The sequence below is a fragment of the Natator depressus genome, chromosome 5 (assembly GCF_965152275.1).
Source record: "Natator depressus isolate rNatDep1 chromosome 5, rNatDep2.hap1, whole genome shotgun sequence".
Lineage (NCBI taxonomy): Eukaryota > Metazoa > Chordata > Testudines > Cheloniidae > Natator > Natator depressus.
In genome coordinates this window covers 34,444,221-34,470,996 of record NC_134238.1, presented here as the reverse complement: position 1 = coordinate 34,470,996, position 26,776 = coordinate 34,444,221, and the positions used below count along the sequence as shown (strand labels likewise).

The following is a 26,776-nucleotide window of genomic DNA, read 5'->3' as shown; positions in this document are numbered from 1 at the left end:
GAGCTGTAGCTCACTTCATCGGATGCATTCGAAAGCATATGATCAAATAAATTGGTTAGTCTCTAAGGTGCCACAAGTACTCCTTTTCTTTTTTCAGTAATAGGTTGTCATCCTCTATATGGAGCTGCATTAGAGGGGGATGGAACACTACCAGTTTTACTGATATTTGCTGACAGCAGAGGGATGGAGAGACTCAAGAATCTTAGGTTCTGTTCTAGAACATGGAGAGGAGCATGCTCTAGTGGGCTCAGACTCTTCCGCCCATTTCCCCCTCAACCCTGACCCCTTTGCCTATTCCCCTCCAACCTCTCCTTGTCTCAGTCCTATCACTTCTCTACCCTAGGCTTATTCCAGTTTCAGTCTCCTCACTTAGAAATTCCTGGTCTTTATTCCTCAGGTGTCATGTCCTAATCTCCTACTCCAGACACCAAGTTCCAGTCCCTCCCTCACACCCAGTCTCCTTGCCCAGCCATTCCTAGTTCTCTTCCAACCCTCCCCAGCTCCTGCCCCAGTCTTTGTCCAGCCAGGCCCAGTTCCTCCCTCCCAACTCATCATCTAAGCCGGTGGTTTTCAAAGTGCAGGTCATGATGCAGTATTGGCTTGCAGAATGTAAGGCACTAGGTGGCAGTGGCCCCAGTCAGCACCGCCAACCAGGACATTAAAAGTCCCATTGGCAGTGCTGCCCGGCTAAGGCAAGCTAGTCCTATTCTGACACCACACTGCATCCTGGAAGCAGCCTGTAGGAGGTCCAGCTCCTAGGCAGGGTGGGGCCATGGGGCTCCACCTGCAGCCCCCATCCCGAGTACTGGCTCTGCACTCCCGTTGGTCAGTTTGGGCAATGCCTGCGGGGAGCCACTTGTGTACCTCCACCTAGGAGCTGGACCTTTGTCATCCACAAAGATAAACTAAAGCTTTTCCTGCACCTGCCTTCCTGTTTTGTTTCCTTCTCATTGTCTGTGCAAACCTGCTATTTTCTGCTTCATGCTTGGCCTCTTGGGGCAGCATTTTTTCCCCCCATACAGCTGGGCCTATAGTAATGGCAGGCTTGCTCCCTCCTTGACTTGTGAGCATACCCATGACTAGCCAACTGGCTGGGAGGTGTGATGCCCAGTACAGGTAGACAAACTCACTCTAGCTAGCATGCAAACAATAGCAATGTGGCTGTTATTGCATGGGCTGCAGCTGAGGCTAGCTGCCGGATTCTAAAGCCACCTGACTCCTGGTCCAAGCTTAGGTGGCTAGCCTGAACCAGTGCCCAAGCTGCAATGTCCATGCTACCATTTTAACAAGTTAGTCTACCTGTGCTGTGAATCACGCTTCCCAGCTGCAGCAGAGACATATCCTGTAGGTCATTGTCTTTAGGGCTGCCCCCCCCCCCCCCGCCCATCTCCCTAGCTGGCCTCAGCCCAGGGGTGCTGGAACAACTTTTATTGTGGGGATGCTTAAAGCAGAAATCATGTATTTGGGTTATTACTACAAGCCAGGGGTGTAGCAGGATCCCCAGCACCTATACCTAAGCTGGTTCTCTTGATTACTTGTCCTTACTTGGGACTAGTCTATAAGCTGCAGCAAAGGAAAGGATTTTGGTTAGAGAGCTACAGAAAAGTGCTAGGAGCAGACACTCAGCATCTCTCAGAACTAGCTGCTTACACCTTGAAATAGATCACGGTGACAACCTGAGCAGGAGCCAGAATTTACGAGTGTACATTGCCAAAGAGCCACAGTAATAAATCAGCAGCCCCATTCCTCCCTCCTCCCCTGATCACCCCTTCCCCACACCTCCCACCCACCCACAGCCCCAGCAATCAGCACCTCCCCCTCCCTGCACCGGTTTCATGGTGTGCAGGAGGCTCTGGAGGAGAGGAGCAAGGGCATAGCAGGCTCAGGGGAGGGGGCAGGGCCTGTGGAAGAGCCAGGGGTGGAGTAGCGAGCACCCCCGGCACATTGAAAAGTTGGCACCTGTAGCACCAGCACCAGAGTTGGTGCCGATACAAGGAGCCACTCTTCAGAAGTTAATATGCAGCATGTGGCTCCAGAGCCACAAGTTGGCCACCTCTGAAACAGATGGGGCTTTTACAGGTAGCCTATCTAGTGATATCTGCTTCCATTACAAGGCTCACTTTCTTTCTTGCTTTCTTCTGCAGCAGTGGCCAGTGTTGCTAGAGCAGAAAGGAAGAGCGAGGTCAGCTGCTCTGACCCACCTCAGCTAAAATCAGTTTTGAGAGAAGCAGAGTCAGTGCCCCTGCTGCCTCTCAATCATCCAGATCGAGCTTTTCAGCTCTGCTGCCTTTCTAACTACCAAGCTGTCTGTGAGGTAGAGTTTGCATAAGAGACCCAAAGATGGCACTGTTGTCTTTGGAAAGACTTTTTCCTCTCCACCATAAACTTAAGATCGCTGAATAGCAGCATAGCCACCAGTAGGGATGCACAACTCGCATAGTCTTCTTTGCCTGAGTCTCTAGTCCCTGGAAAGGGTTTGTGATGGGGTGCTCCACTCACCACTAGCATGGCACAGCCTCCTAGTCACTCTGGCAGTTGCTCTCAAAGTCAATGCTCCTTCCTGTGGTTGCGCACCATCACTATCTCTCTCAGGTTGCCAACTTCCTACTTGCACAAAGCCAGACACCCTTACCCCACCCCCACTCACTCCACCTGTTGCTCACTTGCCTGCCCCACCCTCACTCACATGCTCATTGTCACCAGGCTGGAGCAAGGGGGGTGTGAGGGTTCTGGCTGGGGGCAGGGATGAAGGAAGGTGCCCCAGGCTGGGACTGAGGGGGTTAGAGTGCAGGGGGTGTGAGGGCTCTGGCTGCAGTTTAGGATGAAGGGTTTGGAGTGCATGCCAGGCTGGGATTGAGGGGTTCAGAGGGCAGGAGGGGGAAATCAGGGTTGGGGGGGGCAAGGGTGCATGCTCTAGGCAGTGATTACCTCAGGCCACTCCCAGAAACAGTGGCATATTCCCCCTCTGGCACCTACACAGAGGCATAGCCAGGCAACTCTGCACACTGCCCTTGCCCCATCCACTGCCCATAGTTCCCAGCCAGTGGGAGCCACAGAGCTAGTGCTTGGGGTAGGGGCAGCATGCAGAGACCCCCTGGCTGCCCCATGCCTAGGGGCCAGAGAGGGATGTTACTGCTTCCAGGAGCCACAGCAAACAAGGAGCCTGCCTTAGCCTTGCTGTGCCACCAGCCAGTCCTGCAAGAGCCAGTCAGTAGTGCTGACCAGAGCCACCAGGGTCCCTTTTTGACTGAGCAGTCTGGTTGAAATTTGGACACCTGGCAACCCTACCTGCATAAGGTCTAAAGTGCCTCATCCTAGGGATCATAGTATCCGCTTCATGATTTAGCCAAGCAGCCATGTCACTTACCATTTCCCCCACTTCCAGGGTATATCAAAGTCCTTTCTTCATTAGTTGTAGGCAGCCTTCCTAGTCTTTGCCTGAGGTGCTGCACCCTTGGCATCTGGCAGGGGAACTCAGGCCTATCCTCTACTCTAGGTTCTATTTCAGGGACCCTTGACCCATCAGTTCTGCCTCTTCCACAGACTGCTTCCTGCAACTTTTAGTATCCCTCTTTGTTCTGGGTGGACTGGCTCCAAGTCCCTGCCCCAGGGAGCAATGGCAGCTCTTTCTAGGAGTCCTTGTTTGCTGCCAGTTTCCTGGCTTTATAGGCCTCACCTATTCCTGCCCAGCTGAGCCTACGTTCAGTCTTCCCTGCTCCTTGGCTCCCCCTCCAGGTGCAGCCTGTGGAGTTAATTGGCCTGCCTGGCCATCTTAACCTCTTCCAGTTGTGTGTGGGTGGTGTATTGTCTAGCACAAAGTGGGCTGTCTGGTTTTAGGAGGCATAGGTAGGAGAGGAAAGATCTGCCTTATGCTAAGAGTAGTGGGTGAGAGAGAGTAGCGCAGGTGTGTTAACAGAAGGCTTTTTTTTAATCCTGTTCCTGTGGCTACCATGATCAGAAACAGGTTTGTGGTGTTTTCTAGTTTATCCGTTGTTGGTTGGTTTTAGAATATTCTTTCCTTCTTGTGTTTATGTTTTCCTGTGATTAGTTTAATGTTGTATTTTTAAAGGTTTTTATGTTTAGTATTTGTCTATTGTATATTATGGGATGTTATTGTTTTGTATTTGTTTCATAGTTGACTCTTTGCCCAGTTAATAGGTCTTGTTAATTATTCTGAGTAGTCTTGGATGGATTTTTAAAAACTGTAAGGTGGTCAATTGGATTTATTGGTTTAAAATGTGTTGTTGAATTGCACAAAATAGTTTTTTACTGGTATGTAACTATGTCTCTTAAAGAAAAAATCATTTACAGTTCTAGTGTACTTTTTTTGTTAATCTAGTACAGATTTTTTTAAATAACAATACAAGCATATTAAAGTTGACACTGTTGCTTTTTTATTTCTTTAGAATTTCTAATTATTCCATATGAATGATTTGCTAACTATGTAATTCTCAGGTTGTTGGTATATCTTAGTATAGTAAGTTTGTAGAGACCTTAATTTTGGGATGTCACCATACAGCCGTAGCAACAGTACCTATTGAGCTAAAGTTAGGGTGAGGTTTTTGCCTTTCAAACTCTTTGATTATAACATATTTATGTAAATAAATTCTGTAACTGTCTTAAGGAATGTTTGGAGTTGTGAGGATGATATTTGAAGGCATTTGTGTTAGAAGTAATCCTCCAATATAAAAGTGTTTGAAAACCACGGTAGTGGATGTTCCTGGCCTTCTGCTACAGGGGAAACTAATGAGAGAAAAAGGCAGGGAGTTTAAAAAGAATGAAAGGGTAGAAGTTAAGGTGAAAGAAGATGCAGGAGCAGTCAGTATGAAAAATAAACCTCTCCAAATTTCAATAGTGAAAAGCGTATTAGCGTGGGGAAAGGGAGTTAAGGAGTTTCTTTTCTTCAGAAGTGGTTCTCTTGTCCCTTTTTAAAGTTTTCTTGTACATAGAGATGGTGAAAGATGCTGGATAGACATCTTTGAAGGCTAAAATCTTCTGACCAAAGAAGAGGTGTAGCTAAGTGCATAGTGCAAAAAAATAATAGACTATGTAATTGAGCAAAAAGGTTCTTCTCTGTGTTTTCTTTTTGCAGGAAGGGATTCGTTATTTCCACAGCTGAGTTAATATCCAGAGTATGTAATGATGAAATTATTACAAAACTGAAATGTTGGAGCAAGGGGATTTCCAGCATTCTGTTCGCTTTTTGACTGCCACTGCATATTGAGTGGATGTTTTCAGAGAACTATCCACAATGATTCCAAGATCTTTCTTGAGTGGTAACAGCTAATTTAGACCCCATCATTTTATATGTATAGTTGGAATTATTTTTTCCAATGTGCATTACTTTGCATTTATCAACATTAAATTTCATCTGCCATTTTGTTGACCAGTCACCCAGTTTTGAGAGATCCTTTTGTAGCTCTTCGCAGTCTGCTTGGGTCTTTAATATCTTTAGTAATTTTTGTATCATCTGCAAATTTTGCCACATGCCCAGGTTTGCTCTAGACCTTATCTTGAAACTGGGTTTGGATGTAGAGAACACAAAAATCACTCCCCTGTCCTGAACAGATTGGGGACTTTTCCGCTTGGAGAAAGTGGCACAGTAGGTAGAGGGTATCGTGGTCTGCCCACATAAGCTCATGGATCCAGTTGGTGTCCTCTGAGAATCCCACCCAACCAAGAGGCCAATGACTGCTAGCCACAACCACATGTTGAGCAAGACCATAGACCAGGGGTGGGCAAACTTTTTGGCCCAAGGGCCACATCTGGGAATAGAAATTGTGGGGTGGGCCATGGATGCTCACAAAATTGGGATTGGGGTACAGGAGGGGATGAGGGCTGTGGTTGGGGGTGTGGGCTCCAGGGTGGTGCCAGAAATGAGGAGTTAAGGGTGCGGGAGGGGGCTCCGGGCTGGGGCAGGGTTCCGGGTGGGGATGTAGGCTCGGGGTGGGGCTGGAGATGAGGATTTTGGGGTGTAGGAGGGTTCTCTGAGCTGGGACCGAGGGATTTGGAGGGCAGGAGGGGGCTCCGAGTTGGGGTGCGGGAAGGGGTGCAGGCTCTGGCTGGGGGTGTGGGCTCTGGGGTGGGGCTGGGGATGAGGGGGTTGGGGTGCAGGAGGGTGCTCCAGGCTGGGATCGAGGGGTTTGGAGGGTGGGAGGGGGATCAGGGCTGGGGCTTGGGGCACAGGGAGAGGATTAGGGTGCAGGCTCCAGGCAGCGCTTACCTCCGGTAGGTCCCAGCCAATGGGAGTTTCTGGGGTGGTGCTTGGGGCGGGGGCAGAGTGCGAAGTGGAGCCCCCTGGCTGCCCCATGTATAGGAGCCAGAGGGGGGTCATGCCACTGCTTCTGGGAGCTGCATGGAGCAGCCCCTGACCCTGCTCCCCGGTTGGAGCGCTAGAGCATGGCAATCCCGAGACCCCGCTCCCCAGCAGGAGCTCAAGGGCCAGATTTGGCCTGCGGGCTGTAATTTGCCCACCCCTGCCATAGACACACTGGTGACTAAACCAATGTCCTGCTCTTGTTTCTCTCTTCTTTCCAATTGCTCCCTGAGATCATCATGATTCCTTGATGTGACAGAAATGGAGTGGGAGTTAAGAAATCCCGAATACATTGACAGAAAACAAGAGGAAGAAAAAGCAGACCTCAAGAAATTCCTGAAATACTCCTCTACAGCCATAGTCTTTTTCTCAACTGCTACTAAATCGCACTTTTCTGGACTATCTCTTCATCAATCCAGGCTACTTCCATACTCATTGTGAAGAACTCTTTGCTTATAATAGTTATGAAGATTGCTCACACCCCTCTCTTGGTGACATGAACTATACGGTGGTCACCACCAAAAGCACATCTCCCTGATGCCCTGCTCTCTATAGAATACTCCTTCAAATTAACGATCTCTGGTCTCCATCTGTAAGGGGCTCTACAGTGTGGGCCCAAGCTGCTGAAAAGAATGTCTCAGAACCTGATCTCCCTCAACAGCTACATAGTGCTGTTAGTGATACATAGCGAAGGGGAGAGCTTTCCTGGCAGCTGGTCCAAGATGATTGAGCGCCACTCCAGAAGAGGAATAACTGCCACAAGCTCTTACCACATGGAAGTGGGGTGTAAGCCTCACCTCTTTAGTGTAGCTGTCCCACAGGAACAATAGAGGCGATGTGCCAACAATATTAATTCCAGGTGGGGAAGAAGAAGCTAGACCTCACTGGATCTTTATACCGTGTGTTCAGTCTGAGTAAGATATAAATAGATGTACACCTCTCATGCTACCATGTCCCATATATGGAAAGCAGCATGTGACAAAAACCCAAATAAGAAAGAGAAACACATTATTCATGCAGGTCATTTAAAAAATACTGTGGGTTTCATCCCTTTACTATGAATAACTTTAACCTTAGCTTCATAAATCTTGCTTTTGTTGTTGAAAGTTATTTACATTAGAAGTGGGGGGGAGACCAAATGTAGAGAGTTTCAATAACGTCCCAACTAAAATGAGTGCACCTTGAAATGAGATCTGTACATAGATGTGTCCTTTCTGTACCTATGTTGAACTAGTTAACCCTTCATTTTCCACACTTAACTAAATTCAGCAACAGTTTTACTTTGTGATTGTGTTCTAATATATTTAGTTAGGATTTATTTTTTCTTAATCAATAGAGGTTCACCTCCATGTCTCAGGTCTAGATAAAAATAAAACCAGTGTTTTCACCCTTCATATCTTTACAGTCCAAAAAAAAAATCTTGATTGGGAGTACTTAAAAATGGAAAAAAAAATTAAGATGTGGGAAAGGATCTAGTGTATTAAACCATTTTTTCAAGAGGGAGGGAGTATGAACAAAATATAACATAAAGTATAGACTATAGAAGTTCATCTAGAAATAATGTCTGTCTTTCCTTTAATACTTCCAGATGGACAAACTATTTGCGACTTTTACAAAGTACCATGCTTTTCCTATCTGCTTACATCAGCTCAGAGAAAAACATGCATTTCTGTCTTGTGCTGTTAAGAGTGGGGAGTATTACTGTACTGAATGCTGAGAGAATCATGGCTTGGGCAGCAAGTTCCATCTCTCTCAGGCGTCTCCTAGCAGCCAGTCACAGAGATGCATTGCAGTTCCAGATCAGGCTTTATTAACTTCCTGATGCAAGTTTGTGCTGTGATATAGATGCTTAATTTTGTAGCTGGGAGGAGGATGGGAACTTGGTCAGGGAAAATGGTGTCCCAGAATGAAGGCGGAGTTGAAAACCATGCAACCCTTTAGAGATCATCCTGTTATTGGGAGCTGCTGTAAAAGGGAACTGGCCACCATCTTTTTATGTGTCTTGGCTCAGACTCTACACATTCAAAGAGATCTGGTTCTTACTGCAGGAAAAATAATATTTTCTTCCTGACTCAGTTTTTACTGCTACTGTTATCTGTAATAGCTGTGGGTTTGGTTGTTACCTGTAATTTGCTGTGGTTTACTTTTTTTCTTTTTTCTTTGAGTGTGTGTGAGGTGAATGAACAAATCTGCATGTTGTTGTGTTTGTAAATCTTAGTGAGTTTAGCCAATAAAAGCACAGGTGAAGGGAAGCAATACAAGTTTAGTAAGGTTTGCAAGCAAGTAATGCAACTTTTATTTCTATTATCTTGAGGAATAAATCCTCATGTGACTTTGGCTAATGTCTTACTACACCAGTAGAGTCCTGTACCTACTTAGAAATAAAGGGTTCTTGACAAAGCATTCAGACTCTGTCTATATATTGCTTTGATTCAGAAGTGGAAAGTATCATTTTTCTTTACCATAATTGGGGTAAGATTCTGTCTGTCTGTCTCTGGTAAATCTAGCCCTGTATTAAGGACAGTGTAGAAGCAGTCCAGGGAAGGAACTGAGCCCACTACCTACCCCCTCCACCCACTCCCTGCATGCCTGTGTTTGAGGAACTACTGGGTATGGAACCTCTACATCCGATGCTAGAAGGAGAGGTGGAGATATTGTTCTGTATTGTGTATGCTGCCGCATGACTGCTTAGGGATAGGCCATAATCTGTCCCTTGGGATTTTTTTGTTCTGAGAATCGTGTTCCTAGTGATGAATCAAATGCCATTCAAAGGGAAACAGTGAGGTAAATGAGGATTAAAAATCGACTTTTTAAAAATATACTGGGCCAAATTCTGGTATAAAGCTAGAATAACTATTAACTTAATTGAGCTTTGGGTTTATGCTAATGTAACACAATGCAATTTGGCCCATTATTTTTTAATTAGATACTGGTCACCATTCTGCTCTCAATTAGGTGCAACCCAACACATCAGAATTTGGCCCAATTCCCTTTTAATGTGGATTATATAAGAGATAAATATTGCATTTGTGGTATGCTCCTTCTCTCCTTTCAGCAGGAAAGCAGTGCATTAGGCAGTTGCAATCTATTCCTGAGTGATACAAAATCATTTTCTGAATATCTGTTTTATTTCTCTTCTGTTAACAGTTTCATAAAGGTTGTTTGTTGTGCCTTTTCCCTTTAGGCCATTCCACGTAGAGCCTTCAAATATTGTCAGTGTGAATGATGACACACAAAGAGTTACGGATGAAGCCTCGGCAATGAATAAGCGGATTCATTACTATAGCAAGCTCACTTCTCCTTCAGATAGGGCACTGGTAAGGAAAAGATGGGTTAAAGATGCCATTAATTAACGGACATGACATGCAGGGTATAGTGGGTATTGTAAGTGCCTGACTTCTGCAATTTACAGCTGAAAAATAAAAAGGAAAAACCCCAGTTAAAACAAACCTTGAGGATTGCTTTTAAATGAGGTCTTATTGGCTGAGCATGCTTGAGTTTACATAGAACCACAAGTCACAACTGCCTGCTTAGGTGGAGAAAAATATGACTAAGAGATGCAAACAATCCTGAGTCTTACAATATTGGCCCAGTCTTAATACTTGGTCAACAGAACTTTAATAAATACATATTTAAGTTGTCAACATGGAAATCTAGACACCTAAATTTAGGTATCCAAGCCTGATTAGGGCATTTTCTGTGTATAGCCTGTCACTGAAAAAATATTTTCATAAAGTAGTTGGTGGATTATGATATGGATGGGAGCACATGCTGTATTCTTCTACAGAAGAATAATTCAGCCATTAATTTTTCTTTAAAAATAGAACGGATTTGCTTGAAAATATACTTTTTTCATTAAAAGTTTCATGTTTTGCTTATTGTAAGTAGTCGACTTAGTATAATTGAAGCATCAGAAATTCTTTGTTACTAATACATCTTGTTTTATCCATCTATTAGATTGCTCCTGATCATGTACTTCCAGCTGCAGAAGAAATGTATGTGTACAGTCCATTAGGAACTGCTTTCAAAATCGATGGTTGCACGGATGGTTATGGCAAAAACTCCAGCATAGTGACAATGTATGTTAAGTACTTTCTTGTATACTAGCCCAAAATTGCATTATTTTGGAAGTTGTCTATTGTAAATTTAATAACTTTGTTTTTAAAAAGGTGGCATGAAATAACAATGCTCTTTAATTCTCTGTGTTCTTCAGATTTATGATCTGGAATACAATGATGGGCACATCTATACTAAGTATGCCCTGGGGTATAAAACAGGTAAGATCAATGTGTAATCAAAAAAAATATTTGCATGGAAAAAATTTGCAGTGTTCTTTTGTTCTATTTGCATCAACATTTATTGTTAACGCACAAAAATATAAATGTATTTCTCCTCTTAAACAGGCAGGATTTACCACTGGAATCTGTTTGATCTTGTTAATGGGCAGCTTGACACTTTATTGCTGTTACAGAGTTGTGAAATCACGGACAATGATACGTAAGACTCTGTTACGTTACACAAAGTCTTCTTGTGTGAGATCTTGAGATCCTGAATGATGATTTTTATTATTACTGTTTTTGTTTGTGTTTCTGCCAGTGTTTGTCTGAATATTTCTTTGATTTACTGTTCATTAGATATGGGACCAAACAAAAATGCCTCATTTGTCTGCCCCTGAACTTTGGGGAAGTTTGGGTTCTGGATTGAGACTTTGTGGCTTCGGGCCCATCTCCACCTGTCATATTGCTGCTTTAATTTATAAGGACCTGTTTCTTCTTAAGCAAATTTAGCCACATCTGAACTCCTTCAGTCAAACTCCACCAACCATCTGATGTAATAGAAATCAAGTTATGGAACAGAATGTTGTCCCCTGACAAGTGTATTTTAAGTTTGGTGGCATTTATCTAGCAGTGAAAGGAGACTTATTTTACTTTGAGTCAGAGTTCTATGTAAACAGCACAATCTCTCTTAATCAGAGTATTCTCATGTTTTGTCACCTGTTTCACTTTTTGTGTGTATTTTTGTCTTTATTCAGCTTTAATAGATACCTCAAACTGGGAATTCCCAGATGTCTGCAAGTACTATTTTGGATCCTTTGGTCAATGGTCCAGTCTTTTATTTTCAATGGTCTCTCTTGTTGGAGCCATGGTTATTTACTGGGTACTTATGTCCAACTTCCTGTTCAACACAGGAAAATTTATATACAGTAAGTAGCAGTGTTTAAGTCTTTTCAGTTTGGTGTGAATCAAAATTCTAGGGACTGAAAAATGGGGACAAATTATCAGTCAGCTTTTTTGTAGCACTGGAGAAATTTAATTTTGGGCACCAATTTATAACCTCTCTAAAAGTTCTACAATTCTCCAGGTGCATGCTTTTCTTTGAGTGATTTTCAGTTAGACTTTCTTTAAAGAGCATCACAAAGCAAGGATGACTTTTGTTACCTCTTCTGCTTGCTGTAATTAGTGTGTGTGTGTGTGTGTGTGTCTATTACTTTTCCATGCTGATGGACCTGTGTGTGTTTAGTGTATGGATATACATACACACAATAGATTTGGTCTTATTCTTGACAGCAAGTTAAAGAAGTATGGACTGGATGAATGCACTATAAGGTGGGTAGAAAGTTGGCTAGATTGTCGGGCTCAACGGGTAGTGATCAATGGCTCCATGTCTAGATGGCAGCCGGTATCAAGTGGAGTGCCCCAAGGGTCGGTCCTGGGGCCGGTTTTGTTCAATATCTTCATTAATGATCTGGAGGATGGTGTGGATTGCACTCTCAGCAAATTTGCGGATGATACTAAACTAGGAGGAGTGGTAGATACGGTGGCAGGTAGGGATAGGATACAGAGGGACCTAGACAAATTGGAGGATTGGGCCAAAAGAAATCTGATGAGGTTCAACAAGGATAAGTGCAGGGTCCTGCACTTAGGATGGAAGAATCCAATGCACTGCTACAGACTAGGGACCAAATGGCTAGGCAGCAGTTCTGCTGAAAAAGACCTAGGGGTGACAGTGGACGAGAAGCTGGATATGAGTCAGTGTGCCCTTGTTGCCAAGAAGGCCAATGGCATTTTGGGATGTATAAGTAGGGGCATAGCCAGCAGATCGAGGGACGTGATCGTTCCCCTCTATTTGACATTGGTGAGGCCTCATCTGGAGTACTGTGTCCAGTTTTGGGCCCCACCCTACAAGAAGGATGTGGAAAAATTGGAGAGAGTCCAGCGAAGGGCAACAAAAATGATTAGGGGTCTGGAACACATGACTTATGAGGAGAGGCTGAGGGAACTGGGATTGTTTAGTCTGCAGAAGAGAAGAATGAGGGGGGATTTAATAGCTGCTTTCAACTACCTGAGAGGTGGTTCCAAAGAGGATGGTTCTAGACTATTCTCAGTGGTAGAAGATGACAGGACAAGGAGTAATGGTCTCAAGTTGCAGTGGGGAAGGCTTAGGTTGGATATTAGGAAAAACCTCTTCTCTAGGAGGGTGGTGAAACACTGGAATGTGTTACCTAGGGAGGTGGTAGAATCTCCTTCCTTAGAAGTTTTTAAGGTCCAGGCTTGACAAAGCCCTGGCTGGGATGATTTAATTGGGGATTGGTCCTGCTTTGAGCAGGGGGTTGGACTAGATGACCTCCTGAGGTCCCTTCCAACCCTGATATTCTATGATTCTACATACTTCTTTAATTCAGTGAATGAGAGTTAGTTTTTCACAGAGGTAAAGCAAGGTGTCTTATACAAAGTAGATAATGATATGTTTATCATGGGTTATAATGCCCTGAATCACTGGAGGGTCTCTCATAGCTATGAGAGAAGTTCAATGGGAACTGACACCAGGGAATGACCCATGTAATCTAAAGCTGCTTTTAGTATTGTGGAGATAAAGACAATCAAGCTGCAAGTGAAATAATCAGGTGTCTTTTAGATGGGATTGACACTAGAGTTTTGCAGTTTCTCAGTAACTCCCAAATGAATATTCTACCTCTCTCATTTCAGTCCTAAAAATTTACAGAAAGAAGGAACAGGATAACAGCAGGAGTAGAGCAATCATAGTAACATTCTTTTTCTTATTTTCAGATTATGTGCATGACATTAACGTAACAGATCTTGTTCCTGGTACTAATGGGAGTAATAGAGGTAAGAAAAGCAAAATAATACTGTGTTCCACAATAAAATAACTCTCTAAAGGATATTACATGCAGTGATGTAGCCATGTCGGTCCAAAGATATTAGAGAGACTAGGTGGGTGAGGTACAGTAGAACCTCAGAATTACGAACACTTCGGGAATGAAGGTTCTTCGTAACTCTAAACAGAACGTTACGGTTTGAAACTTTACTATGCAGAAGAAAAATGCTGCTTTCTCTTTATATTTTTTTAGTAGTTTACATTTAACGCAGTACTGTACTGTATTTACTTTTTTCCATCTCTGCTGCTGCCCAGTTGTGTACTTACGCTTCCAAATGAGGTGTGCGGTTGACTGGTCTGTTTGTAACTCAGCTGTTCATAACTCTGAAGTTCCAGTGCAGTGGTTCTCAACCCGTGGGCCACTTGCGGCCCATCAGCACCCAGCTGCCGCCCATGTGACATCCTCAGGGCCATACATGTAGTATTAGATGCGGCCCACAATGATAGCTGTAATATCTTTATTGGACCAACTTTTGTTGGTGAGAGAGACAAGCTTTTGAGTTTACATAAAGCTCTTCTTCAGACCTGAAGGGTGAAAATTCTGACCTGAAGAACTCTTTGTAAGCTTGAAGGCATATCTTTCTCACTATCAGTTAAGGAAGGAAATCCTGGAGTTTCCAGTAAGGACAGGAGAGGCTGAGGGAACACTCAGCCCAGCTCTGGGAGCCTTTCATCATAAAACCCAAACTTATCTTGAATTTGAATGGGGTTTTGTACTTTGCAATATTTTACATAACCCTACACTAAAAAGCTACATTAACTCTGGCTATGTCTACACTGGCAGAGTTACATCCCTGGCAGTTACAGTGCCGCTCAGAGCACTGAAGGGAAACCGCTGTTGTGTGTTCACACTGTCAGCTGCCCACACAATAGCGTGTTCACACTTGTGGCACTTGCAGTGCAGAGCATCTCTTCCTCTTCTGCCACTAAGAGTTGTGGGAAGGTGGAGGGCATTGCAGAGCATTCTGGGTCCTGTCCCAATGCCCCATGATGCATTGCTTTGCATCCCAGCAATCCCTGTGCTGCCATTCGCATTTGGCGCCATCTTTCAACGGTTTGTGTACTACGTGCTCTGCCTCTTCGGTCTGCAGGAATGGATCCCAAACTGCTGAGCAGTATGCTGCTCGTTCTCACTAACCTATCACAAGTGGCAGTGGAGTTATTCCTTAAACTACAAAGGCAAGAGGAGTGCAACTTTGGTTGGTTTTGTACAGCGCTGCAATGGCGCAGTTTCTGCGCACAAAGTGGCTTGGCCGTGTGTACACCTTGGGAGTTACAATGCAGAAAGCTGCTTTACTGTGCAGAAACTTGCCAGTGTAGATAAGGCCTCCAACTCTTCGCTAAACAAGGGCGAAAATTCTCAGAGCTACCAAGTTTTGCATAGTTCCATGTGCGATGTGTTGTGCACATTATTTAATGAGCTAATTTGCATTTTTTAAAATAATTTGTGTATAATCATAAACTTCCACTTTTATGGTCAATACACCATTCCCAAACAAGTGTCAGGAAGAGGAGATGGAGCTGCACAGAACTTGTGGGGAGAATGGGCAATGGATGTCTTGGGGTGCTGGGGAGGGTGAGGGTCTGGTTAAGCTGGTGGGTTCTGAATGTGGAGATAAACCCATCCCTCAGCAGTTTAGCCCTGCTGAAGTACAGTACCCACTGCACTGTACTCCAAAGGACAAGGTTCTACATGATACCTAGACATACACAAATCTTTAACTGTCCTGGGACCCCCACCTCCTCCTGGTACCCTCCTTTCCCCCAATCCCCTCAGCGCTGATGTGTTTTTTGTGGTCTACAGGTTTCTGGGATAAGTGGGTGGAATGATACGTGTTGTTGGGGTTGAGTGGGTACTGGGATGTCTGGGAATGCTGGCGTGGGTGACAAGGGAACTGGGGTCTCTCTCTGGGGGATTGGTGGCTAGTGTGTCTCTGGAGAGGAGGGTCTTGGGGAGTCAATCTGGGAAGTGGCTGAGGCACTCAGAGGCTCTGTCATCTACTGTCTCCACCAGCCAGGTTACCCACTTGCTCCTGCACTTCTCTCACTATTGCTGCACCTTCCCCCATTCAGATCCAGCAGGAGGTGCAGCCAGAGGAGAGGCAGACATTTTGTCAGGCTGCCTGAAGCCACAGTGCCACAATCTTCTCAGTGACCAAAAGGTGCAACTGCAGCTTCTGCAGGCAGGCAGGACAGGGCTGTCAGATGCTTGAATGTCACTTGGCAGCCCTGGATACTTCTCTGCTAAACAGAAAGGGATCAAATCAGTAGGGACAAAAGCATTTTTTTCAAGGGTTTATGAAACAATGGAGAGAAAACCAATTAGAAAACAGTAATTAAAATTACTCTGTCGCTTTAAATTTCAGAAATGTCAAAATACTATCTAGAGTTTTGTCTGTAGGTTATTGTAACCTGGCAGGCTTGCTGCCAGCGTGGGAGGAAGAGATTAACAGGGTACAAAGCATTATGAAGTACAAAGGTATAAATGGAGACTGAGAACATTAGGACAGGTTCATATTTCAATGTACAAGACAGGAATTGCTGTTAGCATTTTTCCACAAAAAGCTAAGTACACGCCGTAAGTTAAACTGTAAACATTTTAAGGGTCTCCTATTCTAGGTGTCTCATCCTCCATAATGTTTGGTGGCTGTGGTTGGTACACCAACAATATGACACTGCAACTTGTGTTAATTCAAGAGTTTTAGAACAGCCACTGATTGTATTTGCTCTCTTGAGATGTGCACAAAACCATGTGTCCACTACTGTTAAGGCAGGCACCCAGCTTACACGCACAGCCAGATATGTTCACTTACGCACTCAGACATTCCTTCAGCCATGTATTTGCTCATATGCACAGAGGCAGCTTTGCAGACACTGCTATGTGTGCATACACTGCAGCACAGGCAAGCTGCTCGGACACAGACACACAGACACACACACACACACACACAGGCGCACACACACACACACACACACACATGTATGCACTTTGGAGTACACACCGCTACACGCACATACTTGCATACAGACCGCTATGCACACATGTCCGCCGTCATGCATGCCCGTGGATATTGATCCTGTGCAGCAGTCAGCTCAGACTGCAGGCCTAGTTGGTATTGCTTGTCCTCACATTCAGCTGTTAAGTTGTGATAACTCTCTGCACTCAGTGCTGAGGTGGAGGAGCTACTAGCTGAGAGTACAGAGAGAACAGGGTATTGCCCAGCAGTGAAAACGTAGGTTATGTCTGCGCTTGGAGCTGGGGGAGTGATTCCTAGCTCACATAGACATGCTCACGCTAGTTCTCATCAAGCTAGTATGCTAAAAATAGTAGTGTAGCCACAAGACCATGGGCAGTGGCGGCACAGGCCAGCCACTCCAAGTACACCCCTACAAAGTCTAGCGGGTTTAGGCTCAGGGCAGTTAGCCTGTGCCACTGCTTGCCTCTGCACATGCTATAGGGGCTACACTACTGTTTTTAGTGCCCTAGCACAAATATCTTCTCTTCCAGCTGGGAATCACACCTCTAGCTCCAAGCATAGATGTAGCCTTAGTGGTAGGCCCTAATGGATGGAGGCAAGCAGAGGAGCAGCCGCTGCGCTGCCAGAGTACTGCTTCTGAGTGCTCCTAGGCTCCCAGTGGTAGAACTTACTCCCTTGGAGATTCAGGTACTGAATTTGTTGACTCATTGCATAGCTTTCGTGTAAACAAAGCCCTGCTCTTTGTTTTTGTTCTTTCAGTCATCTGTCCAGGTACTGCCAATAAGGATCAACCAGGCAACAGAAGTGGGACGTTTGCTTCTGTCAACAACACAAGCTTTGAGCTGTTTGAGGAGTGGTGGAGCAAATCACGAACTGTACCATTTTATCTGATTGTTGTTGTTCTGCCCCTTCTAAATCTTAAGTCTCCCTCTTTCTTTGCGAAGTTTAACATTCTAGGTAGGTAATAACATTCCTGGATTGTTGATTTATTATTGGTAAAATACATAGCAAATACAGTGAAACCTGTAGTAATGACCCCACCTCTGGTGGCCAACTCCTTGTCTTAAGCAAAGTCTTTGCTGGAAACCTTGGAGATATTTCACTGTTTTGTTTGACCTTTTAGTGAATGATCAGCCTCTGCAAGGGAGTTGGGTATTGCTGCTCCCGTGGGTAACCCTTTAAATAGGTTTCATTGTATTTAGAGTAAATATTAAGTGATTAAATATACACTGTTCTTATTAGCTTTTTACATATAAAATAATATCAGCACAACAGCATTCAGCAGAATCTCTACCCTCCTTTGTCTTCATGCCTGGAAATAGTCTCTCGTTATCTCATTGTTAATTATTTAACAGTTCAAAACTAATACAATCTAGAATACTAAAAACTGAAATATAATAATTCACAGTGCAGTGCATCTGCCTTTCAGTGTTGGCTTTATTTTTAAGCCCCAAGGAGAGCTAAAAGCTAAGATTTGAAGAAAATTGTTACTGTGGATTTAAATTTTTGAAGGGTTAAGTCAGCAAATTGACAGTTTTTATTAATTTGTCTTTAGACCTACAGAAACCTAGGCCAGTTTAGAACATTAGGAGATTGTGCAGTGTGTTAGCTTTAAAGCAATCTTCATGTTCAGAACTTTTTCTTATTTCATTTCTTAACTTGTTCTTTATATTCAGTGAATGAATAATTCCCTTCATTTATTTTGTTACCTTGAAGATAGTTCTCAACTGAAATCCTGTCGTCCCCCCAGCCTGTTTTCTGAACTGTATAAATCCTGCACTTTCCCCCACCACATATATGTATAAGCTTTTCTCTGATGCTTATCACTGTAGCATGAGGGTACATCCCAATTTTATAGCATTAAAATAAATGGACAGATTATCTTTCAGTCTCTGAATAATTATTATTGCCCTTCTTTATAATTTTCTGGGTTTCCTTCCCTCTATTCTTTAAACTGTGGGGGCCAGAACTGCACACTCTCATGCAGTTCTAGTCACACTAAGGCTGTAGACTTGGTATTGTTACCCATCTCTGTTTTTATATGTGATCCTCGGTGTGTCCATGGGAGAATAATTGTGGGTGTTGTATGACTCCCGGGAATGATATAATAAAATGTGGCTACTGTCATGTCTAGGTTGCTAGATCAGATAAGGTGTAAGTCAGAAGTGACCAAAGGTCACTGCAGCGAGTGTCAGTCCTCGTCTTACTGGAGAGTTCACAGTTGCAGTTTGCACTAATTGGCATCTTGGTGAATTATTTCACCCAAAAGGCCAACAAGTAAATGGGTATGGAGAAAGCTACTTTGCACTACTAGTGAGAGTCCCTGCAGGTACGCCTGAGGAAGTTGGTTGGGAATCTCATTCTGCTGCTGCCCATGCTCAACCAGTGCTGTGGATATTTGGGGACAATAGTTTCCTGGGTTATTAATCCAGCACCTATCAAGGGTACTAGACTCACTTAAAATTTAAATAAATGGATATAATGCAGCAGCTATCTCTCTCTTTACAGGGGTGGGGAGGGAGGGAATCTGGGATCACAGAATTAGTGTTTAAAAATTGGGATTGTCCTGCAGTTTTCAGGATGACTAGCACCCCAATTTCTTTGGGCTGGTGGCAACTAACTAGATGGGGGCCAATATAGAATGGAGCATGAATAATTTCCTGTCATGATTTATCCTGATGATGATTGTCTCTCTTTTGTGTGTGTGTGTGTGTAGGTACCGTTTCAGTTGTCTACTTAGTTTTTCTTGTTACTCTGAAGGCTGCACATCTGGGATTCCATTTAGAATTCAACTGGTTTACAGCTAATGAATTTTTTGTACCAGGTAAAATAGCTAAAATTGAACACCATGATTAATTTTAAGCATGTATATTGTGCTTAAAATCTTTAAAGCACTTTATAAACCTTCATTATTATCCTCCCAACACCCCTGTGAGCTACAATAGGTAAGTAAATGTTGTTGTCTGCTAATGCCTCCAGAGGGTTTAGGGAAGACTGCGCTTATTAGTGCCTCCTGAAGGTTGAGTGACAAAGGTACAGGGAACCGCTTTCTTCCTCCTTCCCAGTTCTCCTACACAGGAGATAGTAATAACATTGCTCCCTGGGGTCCAGAAATGCAGGGGTTGAAGGCTAGTCATTGCCTGGTACCTCCATTATGCACCAGCTCAGAGAAAACTTGTCTGTGGATAGGCAAGGTGAGACCATCATTCCATCCCTCCTGTGTGCTGGCACCTTTTTCCATGTTTTATTATTTAAAGTAGTGCTCATGATAGACAAACCTAAGCAAGATTGATTTATAAAGTATAGCAAGTACTCCACTAAGTTCTTATATGTACCCATCACCATGTGTCCAAGTGCACCTCACACCAACTCCCCACTTCTCATGGTCCTCAACCCATAATTTAGCCCTGTATTTTTAAGCACCCATTAACTGTCCTATACCTTTTTCTGTCTCTTCCTGGCAGCATTGGTTACCAATTGTTTAAGGGATATTAAAGCTCAATATATGAGGTGTCATAAACACAAGAACTTATCACCACTGGATGAATGGAATAGGAGGCTAATCATAAAAGAGAAAAGATTCTAGTGGAGAAAAACAACTTCTGTTTCTTTTCTTTCTTGTGGAAGGCTTGGAAAGAGACACTAAGGTCATCCCCCTCTTTACAAGAGGCAGCATTACATTGGTGCTCTGAAGAGATGTATGCCTATAGTATCTAATTGGATCATTCTTCTGGGAATGGGGGGAGTAACTTTACTAGTCATTAATATTTAATTATTGACTCAAGCATAATGTGAAGCTTGGGGACATTCATCCATCTGGTACATTTGGTTTCCCTTGTGGGTTTCCATCTTCCTTCCACGTACTGCTTTTCAAAAGAGAAGACGAATATGTAGGTTTCCCAGTCATGATACAAGTTACAACAACAACAACTTAACAAATGCAACACTGGCTGTTGTTACAACTAAGAACAATGACCTGAAGAGGACAACTAGGATAATCAAATATACGAAGAAATTTTAATTGGATATTGTAAAATAAAAGAGGACTAGAAGGTGGATGGTTCCACAAATGATGGGCAGTGGTGGAATCTGTCTAATCAGTGAAGTTAAATGGCCACCATTGCCACAGAGTGTCACTCACTTCCTCCGTTAAGACGTTGATTAGGATCAGTTTGTGGCTTTTTGACTGATCACTATCAAAGAAGACCATATTGGTTTAAAAAAAACACACCTGGTTTAGAGGGGAAGTGAGGGCAGCTACAAAAGTATAGAACAAATGGAAGAAAGGGAAAGCTGATAGTAATGAATATAAATTAGAAGCTAGGAATTGTAGAAAATTGATAAGGGAAACAAAGGGACACAAGGAGAAATCTATGGCCAGCAGAGTTATGGACAATAAGTAGTGTTTTAAATATGTTAGGAACAAAAATAATTTTAACGATGTTATTGGTCCATTACTAGATGGAAATTACAATATCAATAATATTTCAGAAAAGGCAGAAGTGTTCAATATATATTTCTGTTCTGTATTTGGAAAATCAACGGATGTAGACATGTCATATATGATGATTATACTCTTTTCATTCCACTAGTTTCTCAGGAGGATGTTAAACAGCAGCTATTGATGTTAGACATTTTTTAAATCAGTAGGTCCAGAGAATTTGTGTCCAAAGGTTTTAAAAAAGCTGCTGAAGATCTCTCTGGACCATTAATGTTGATTGTCAATTAGTCTTGGAACACTGGGGAGTTCCAGAAGTTTGATAGAAAGCTAATATTTAAAAAGCATAAATGGGATGACCTGGTTAATTGTAGGCCTGACAGTCTCACATTGATCCATGGCAAGATAATAGAATGGTTGATATAGGACTCGATTAATAAATGATTAAAGTAGGGTAATGTAATTGATGCCAATTACCATGACTTTATGGAAAACAGATCAAGTTAGTTGGACAGGATCTTTTTTTTTTTTTTTTTTTTTATGAGATTACAAGTTTAATTGATAAAGCTAACAGTGTTGATGTAATATACTTAGACTTCTGCAAGGCGTTTGACTTGGTACCATATGACATTTTGATTAAAAAAAAAACAAAACAAAAAACGAGAACAGTATAAAGCTAGCCTGGCATATATTAAATGGATTAAAAGTTGGCTGATAGGTCTCAAAATGTAATTGCAACTGGGGAATCATCCTCAAACAGGTGTATTTCTAGTAGGGTCCCACAGGGATCTGTTCTTGTCCCTATGCTATTTAACACTTTTATCAATGACCTGGAAAAAGCATGAAAATATCACCGATAAAGTTTTCACTTGACACATAAATTGGGGAAGTGGTAAATAATGAAAAGGACAGGTCACTAATACAGAGCGATCTCAATCGCTTCATAAGCTGAGCGCAAGCAAACACTATGCATTTAAGATAGCTAAATGTGTACATCTGGAAAAAAAAATGTAGGCCATATTTACAGAATGGGGGACTCTCTCCTGGAAAGCAGTGACTTTGAACAAGATTTTGAGGTCGTGGTGGATAGTCAGCTGAACATGAGCTCCCAGTGCAATGCTGTGGCCAAAAGGGCTGATGCAATCAGGGCTGCATAAAACAGGGGAATCTCAGGTAGCAGTAGTTAGAGGTTATTTTTTCTCTGTATTTAGCGTTGGTGAGACTGCTGCTGAAATACTGTGTCCAGTTCAGGTGTCCACAAAATCAAGAAGAAGGTTGTTAAATTGGAGAGGGTTCAGAGAAGAGCCACGAGAATAATTAAAGGATTAGAAAACCTTCCTTATAGTGAGACTCCAGGTGCTCAATCTATTTAGTTTAACAAAGAGAAGGTGTGACTTGATTACAGTTTATAAGTACCTACAATGGGAACAAATATTTGCTCTTGGGGGGGCTTTCAGACTAGCAGAGAAAGGTATAATATGATCCAATGGCTGGAAGTTGAAACATGACAATTCAAACTGGAAATAAGGTATATGTTTTTAACAGTGAGTAATTTAATCCATTGGAACAATTTACCAGCAGTTGTGGTTGATTCTCCATCACTGTCAGTTTTTAAATCATGATTGGATATTTTTACTAAAAGATGCTCTAGAAGTTATTTGGGGCAAGTTCTATGGCCTGTGCAATTTGTGTGTGTAGGGTAGGCCTATCTGTGATGGGTGGGGTGAGGTTTCCTGGGCAGCTACAGGTGGAAGTGGGAGTCTTTCGTAGCTCTCGGTTATTGGGCATCTAGCACCCAACAGGCCCTGAGCCAGTGAACCAATTTATCAATCTGTGGAGAGAAACTCTGCATAAATGGGGATTAATGAATAGGCAAATGCTTCTAAAAATCCATACTTGTCAGTAAAAGCCAAATAAAATCACTACATTAATTTTATTGTAACATAAGGAAATAAATGTTTGACATTACCCCGAAGGACAGCTTGACACCAGAGGGTGTATTTCCATGACATCTGCTACAGACTCCTCTGGAATGTTTGTACAGCTATGTTAGCTGACTCATTGCTGGAGGTGAGGAGTCTTGCAAAGCAAGCTGAAATAAGATAGAGACATTATCTGAATATACTTCTCTACCACAGCACAGTATTATGCAAGTATTACACAGCCACAGTTGTGTGGTGGTGTTTTGGGGTGGGGGAGGACAGAGGGTTGTATGTGGATTTAGTTAAACTCAAATTGAACTGTTGTAGAAGGTGAGAAACTAGACAGCCTGGCTAAGAATACTGCTTGAAAATCACTTTTCCAGCTAGTACCTAGACTCTGATATTTGTTCTTTAATGTTTTCATGCATGGAGGCCAATGGTGCCTATTCTTGGAAAGAGGACCTCAGTACCAGGCAACAAGGGGGAATATGGATAAAGTAGTTCCTTTATCTCAGCCAAAATAATTTTCCTTTCTGATTGCAACACTCCTCTCAGAGCCAGTAAATTCTTCCTGGGTACAGCTGTACCCAGCACCAGAACATATCCCTTTAGGGCAGGGGTGGGCAAACTTTTTGGCCTGAGGGCCACATCGGGGTTGCAAACTGTATGGAGGGCCGGGTAGGGAACGCTGTGCTTCCGCAAACAGCCTGGCCCCTGCCCTCTTTCCAACCCCTTCCACTTCCCACCCCCGACTGCCCCCCTCAGAACTCCTGACCCATCCAACTCCCCCTGCTCCCTGCCTGCCCCAACCCCTATTCACACCCCCGCCCCCTGACAGTCCCCCGGGGACTCCCATGCTTATCCAACGTTCCCTGTCCTCTGACTGCTCCCCCACCACCACCAGAACCTCCGCCCCATCCAACCACCCCCTGCTCCCTGTCACCTGACTGCCCCCCGGGATCCTCGGCCCCCTTACCATGCCACTCAGAGCAGCATGTCCAGCAGCCGCACCACCCGGCTGGAACCAGACATGCTGCCGCACTGCCCTGCAAGAGCGCGCAGCCCCGCCGTCCAGAGCACTGATGGTGCAGCTGCAGGGGAGAGAGGACAGCAGGGAAGGGGCTGGGGACTAGTCTCCCCAGCCGGGAGCTCAAGGGCCGGGCAGGACGGTTCTGTGGGCCAGATTTGGCCTGCGGGCCATAGTTTGCCCACTTCTGCTTTAGGGTGTACAAGGTGCAAGAATGTGGTTGGTAAGTCCCTAAGGATCCTACTGGGCTACTGATCTCAAGATTCTGAGATCATCAACACACAAATCGTCATGTCAGTGTTATCTAACCTTCTCTCTAAATGCAGCAGAGGGAGAGGACTGGGAATGAAGAGGAGTATTTTAGGGACAAGCCAGTTAATTTAATTTGGTGTAACAATTTCCGTTCACAGCATTTGATGCCTGACATCTATATTAATGATGCAATTTCTATAATAATGACATACCTCTGATGGTATGGCATTATTTCCACTGACAGATGGAATTCAGAGTAACTTGCTAGCCTGGGCCACTCAGAGTCAGCTAATGAGACAAAAAGGTTATGTCTTTGCTCTGATCCATGACTTGTATAGATAGGGTGGACTGCTATCCACACATTCAGAAGCTAGGACTTGGAGCCTGGGAGCTTTTCCCTTGCCAAAATCCTATAGTAATATGTGTGATTAAAATGAGTCCTAAAATAATTGGTTTCCAGCTCATGGTTGGTTGGTTGGTTGCCAGCAATAGTTGGTTTCCAGCTAGCTAATGAAATTAAGAATAATGAAGTGCTACGGTTGGCTGCTGCTTGACAGTCTCAGACACAGAAGCTAGGGTTAAAAATGTATATGGTGTATCCAATTGTATTAGGGAGTTCAGCTAAAATCTAGCCTCCTGCCCCCTCTCTCTGAGAAACCCCAAACTGAACTTGGTCTGAAAATGTTCTTTGATTTTTGCATTGCACCAGCAAGCAGTCTCAGAATGTTCGGAGTATTCATGAATATCCAGACAGATCAAAAAAAGTTCATCTCCAAGCTTGCTGAATACTCTGGATGTGAACAAAATTCAAGCCAACTTACTCCAGGGTTGCTAACCAGCAGTAATGTGAGACTAGACTGGTTTCAAGTGTACTTGAGGTTCAGACCCAGTGTACTATTGAGCAGCCTTGGCATAGATTGATTTATAGCAATGCATAGTGCTGTATGTCATCATAAGATGTTCATAGATTCATAGATATTAAGGTCAGAAGGGACCATTATGATCATCTAGTCTGACCTCCTGCACAATGCAGGCCACAGAATTTCACCCACCACTCCTGCAAAAAACCTCACACCTATATCTGTGCTATTGAAGTTCTCAAATCATAGTTTAAAGACTTCAAGGAGCAGAGAATCCTCCAGCAAGTGACCCCTGCCCCATGCTACAGAGGAGGGCGAAAAACCTCCAGGGCCTCTTCCAATCTGCCCTGGAGGAAAATTCCTTCCCGACCCCAAATATGGCGATCAGCTAAACCCTGAGCATATGGGCAAGATTCATCAGCCAGATACTACAGAAAATTCTTTCCTGGGTAACTCAGATCCCACCCCCTCTAATATCCCCTCACAGGCCATTGGGCCTATTTACCATGAATATTTCATTACCAAAACCATGTTATCCCATCATACCATCTCCTCAATAAACTTATCGAGTTTAATCTTAAAGCCAGATAGATCTTTTGCCCCCACTGCTTCCCTTGGAAGGCTATTCCAAAACTTCACTCCTCTGATGGTTAGAAACCTTCGTCTAATTTCTAGTCTGAATTTCCTGGTGGCCAGTTTATATCCACTTGTTCTTGTGTCCACATTGGTACTGAGCTTAAATAATTCCTCTCCGGTATTTATCCCTCTAATATATTTATAGAGAGCAATCATATCTCCCATCAACCTTCTTTTTGTTAGGCTAAACAAGCCAAGCTCCTTGAGTCTCCTTTTATAAGACAAGTTTTCCATTCCTCGGATCATCCTAGTAGCCCTTCTCTGTACCTGTTCCAGTTTGAATTCCTCCTCCTTAAACATGGGAGACCAGAACTGCACACAGTATTCCAGGTGAGGTCTCACCAGTGCCTTGTATAACGGTACTAAAACGTCCTTATCCCTACCGGAAATACCTCTCCTGATGCATCCCAAGACCGCATTAGCTTTTTTCACGGCCACATCACATTGGCGGCTCATAGTCATCCTATGATCAACCAATACTCCAAGGTCCTTTTCCTCCTCCGTTACTTTTAATTGATGCGTCCCTAGCTTATAACTAAAATTCTTGTTATTAATCCCTAAATGCATGACCTTACGCTTCTCACTATTAAATTTCATCCTATTACTATTACTCCAGTTTACAAGGTCATCCAGATCCTCCTGTAGGATATCCCTGTCCTTCTCTAAATTGGCAATACCTCCCAGCTTTGTATCATCCGCAAACTTTATTAGCACACTCCCACTTCTTGTGTACAGCTGTTATAATTATGTCTGAAAGTTGACCAGTATGCCAAAGATATAGCCAGACTTGTGTACGTAGAACATGTATCTATGATATATACAGCATAGCTTCAGCTGATGTCACTATGGTGGGAAAGATACAATACAGAGTAATGAGAGATTTTGAATCTGCCAGTGTGATTTACTGTTAGGATTAAAGTAGTGGGGACTTAAGCCTAAAGTGAGACACTTTTTTCCTCTTTCAGTTAGCACTGATACAGCATCAGTGCTCTATTATCTTGGACCAGCCATCTCTTTGCTAGTACTTTGGTACTACCTGCCAAAATGGTGCTTAATGATGTTCTAGCATAAGTGAATTAGCAGTCCTGGCCTAGTAGCAGCATTCCCAGAAGTACTGTCTACTGGATAGAACACTTCTGAGAATGACACTAAAAGCAGCAGTGCTGTTTTC

At 43.5% G+C, this 26,776-nt stretch overlaps 1 protein-coding gene across 2 annotated transcripts in view; it reads left to right on the top strand.

The window, feature by feature from the left end:
* Positions 1–26,776, top strand: part of SLC38A9 (solute carrier family 38 member 9) — a 78,346-nt gene that overhangs the window by 21,138 nt on the left and 30,432 nt on the right. For both annotated transcript variants that reach the window (XM_074953949.1, XM_074953948.1), the window contains exons 3-10: positions 9,501–9,633; positions 10,274–10,395; positions 10,530–10,593; positions 10,720–10,813; positions 11,349–11,519; positions 13,384–13,443; positions 17,230–17,427; positions 19,187–19,294. In XM_074953949.1, the coding sequence (XP_074810050.1) occupies positions 9,501–9,633; positions 10,274–10,395; positions 10,530–10,593; positions 10,720–10,813; positions 11,349–11,519; positions 13,384–13,443; positions 17,230–17,427; positions 19,187–19,294 (950 nt within the window). The remainder of the gene's footprint in view (positions 1–9,500; positions 9,634–10,273; positions 10,396–10,529; positions 10,594–10,719; positions 10,814–11,348; positions 11,520–13,383; positions 13,444–17,229; positions 17,428–19,186; positions 19,295–26,776) is intronic.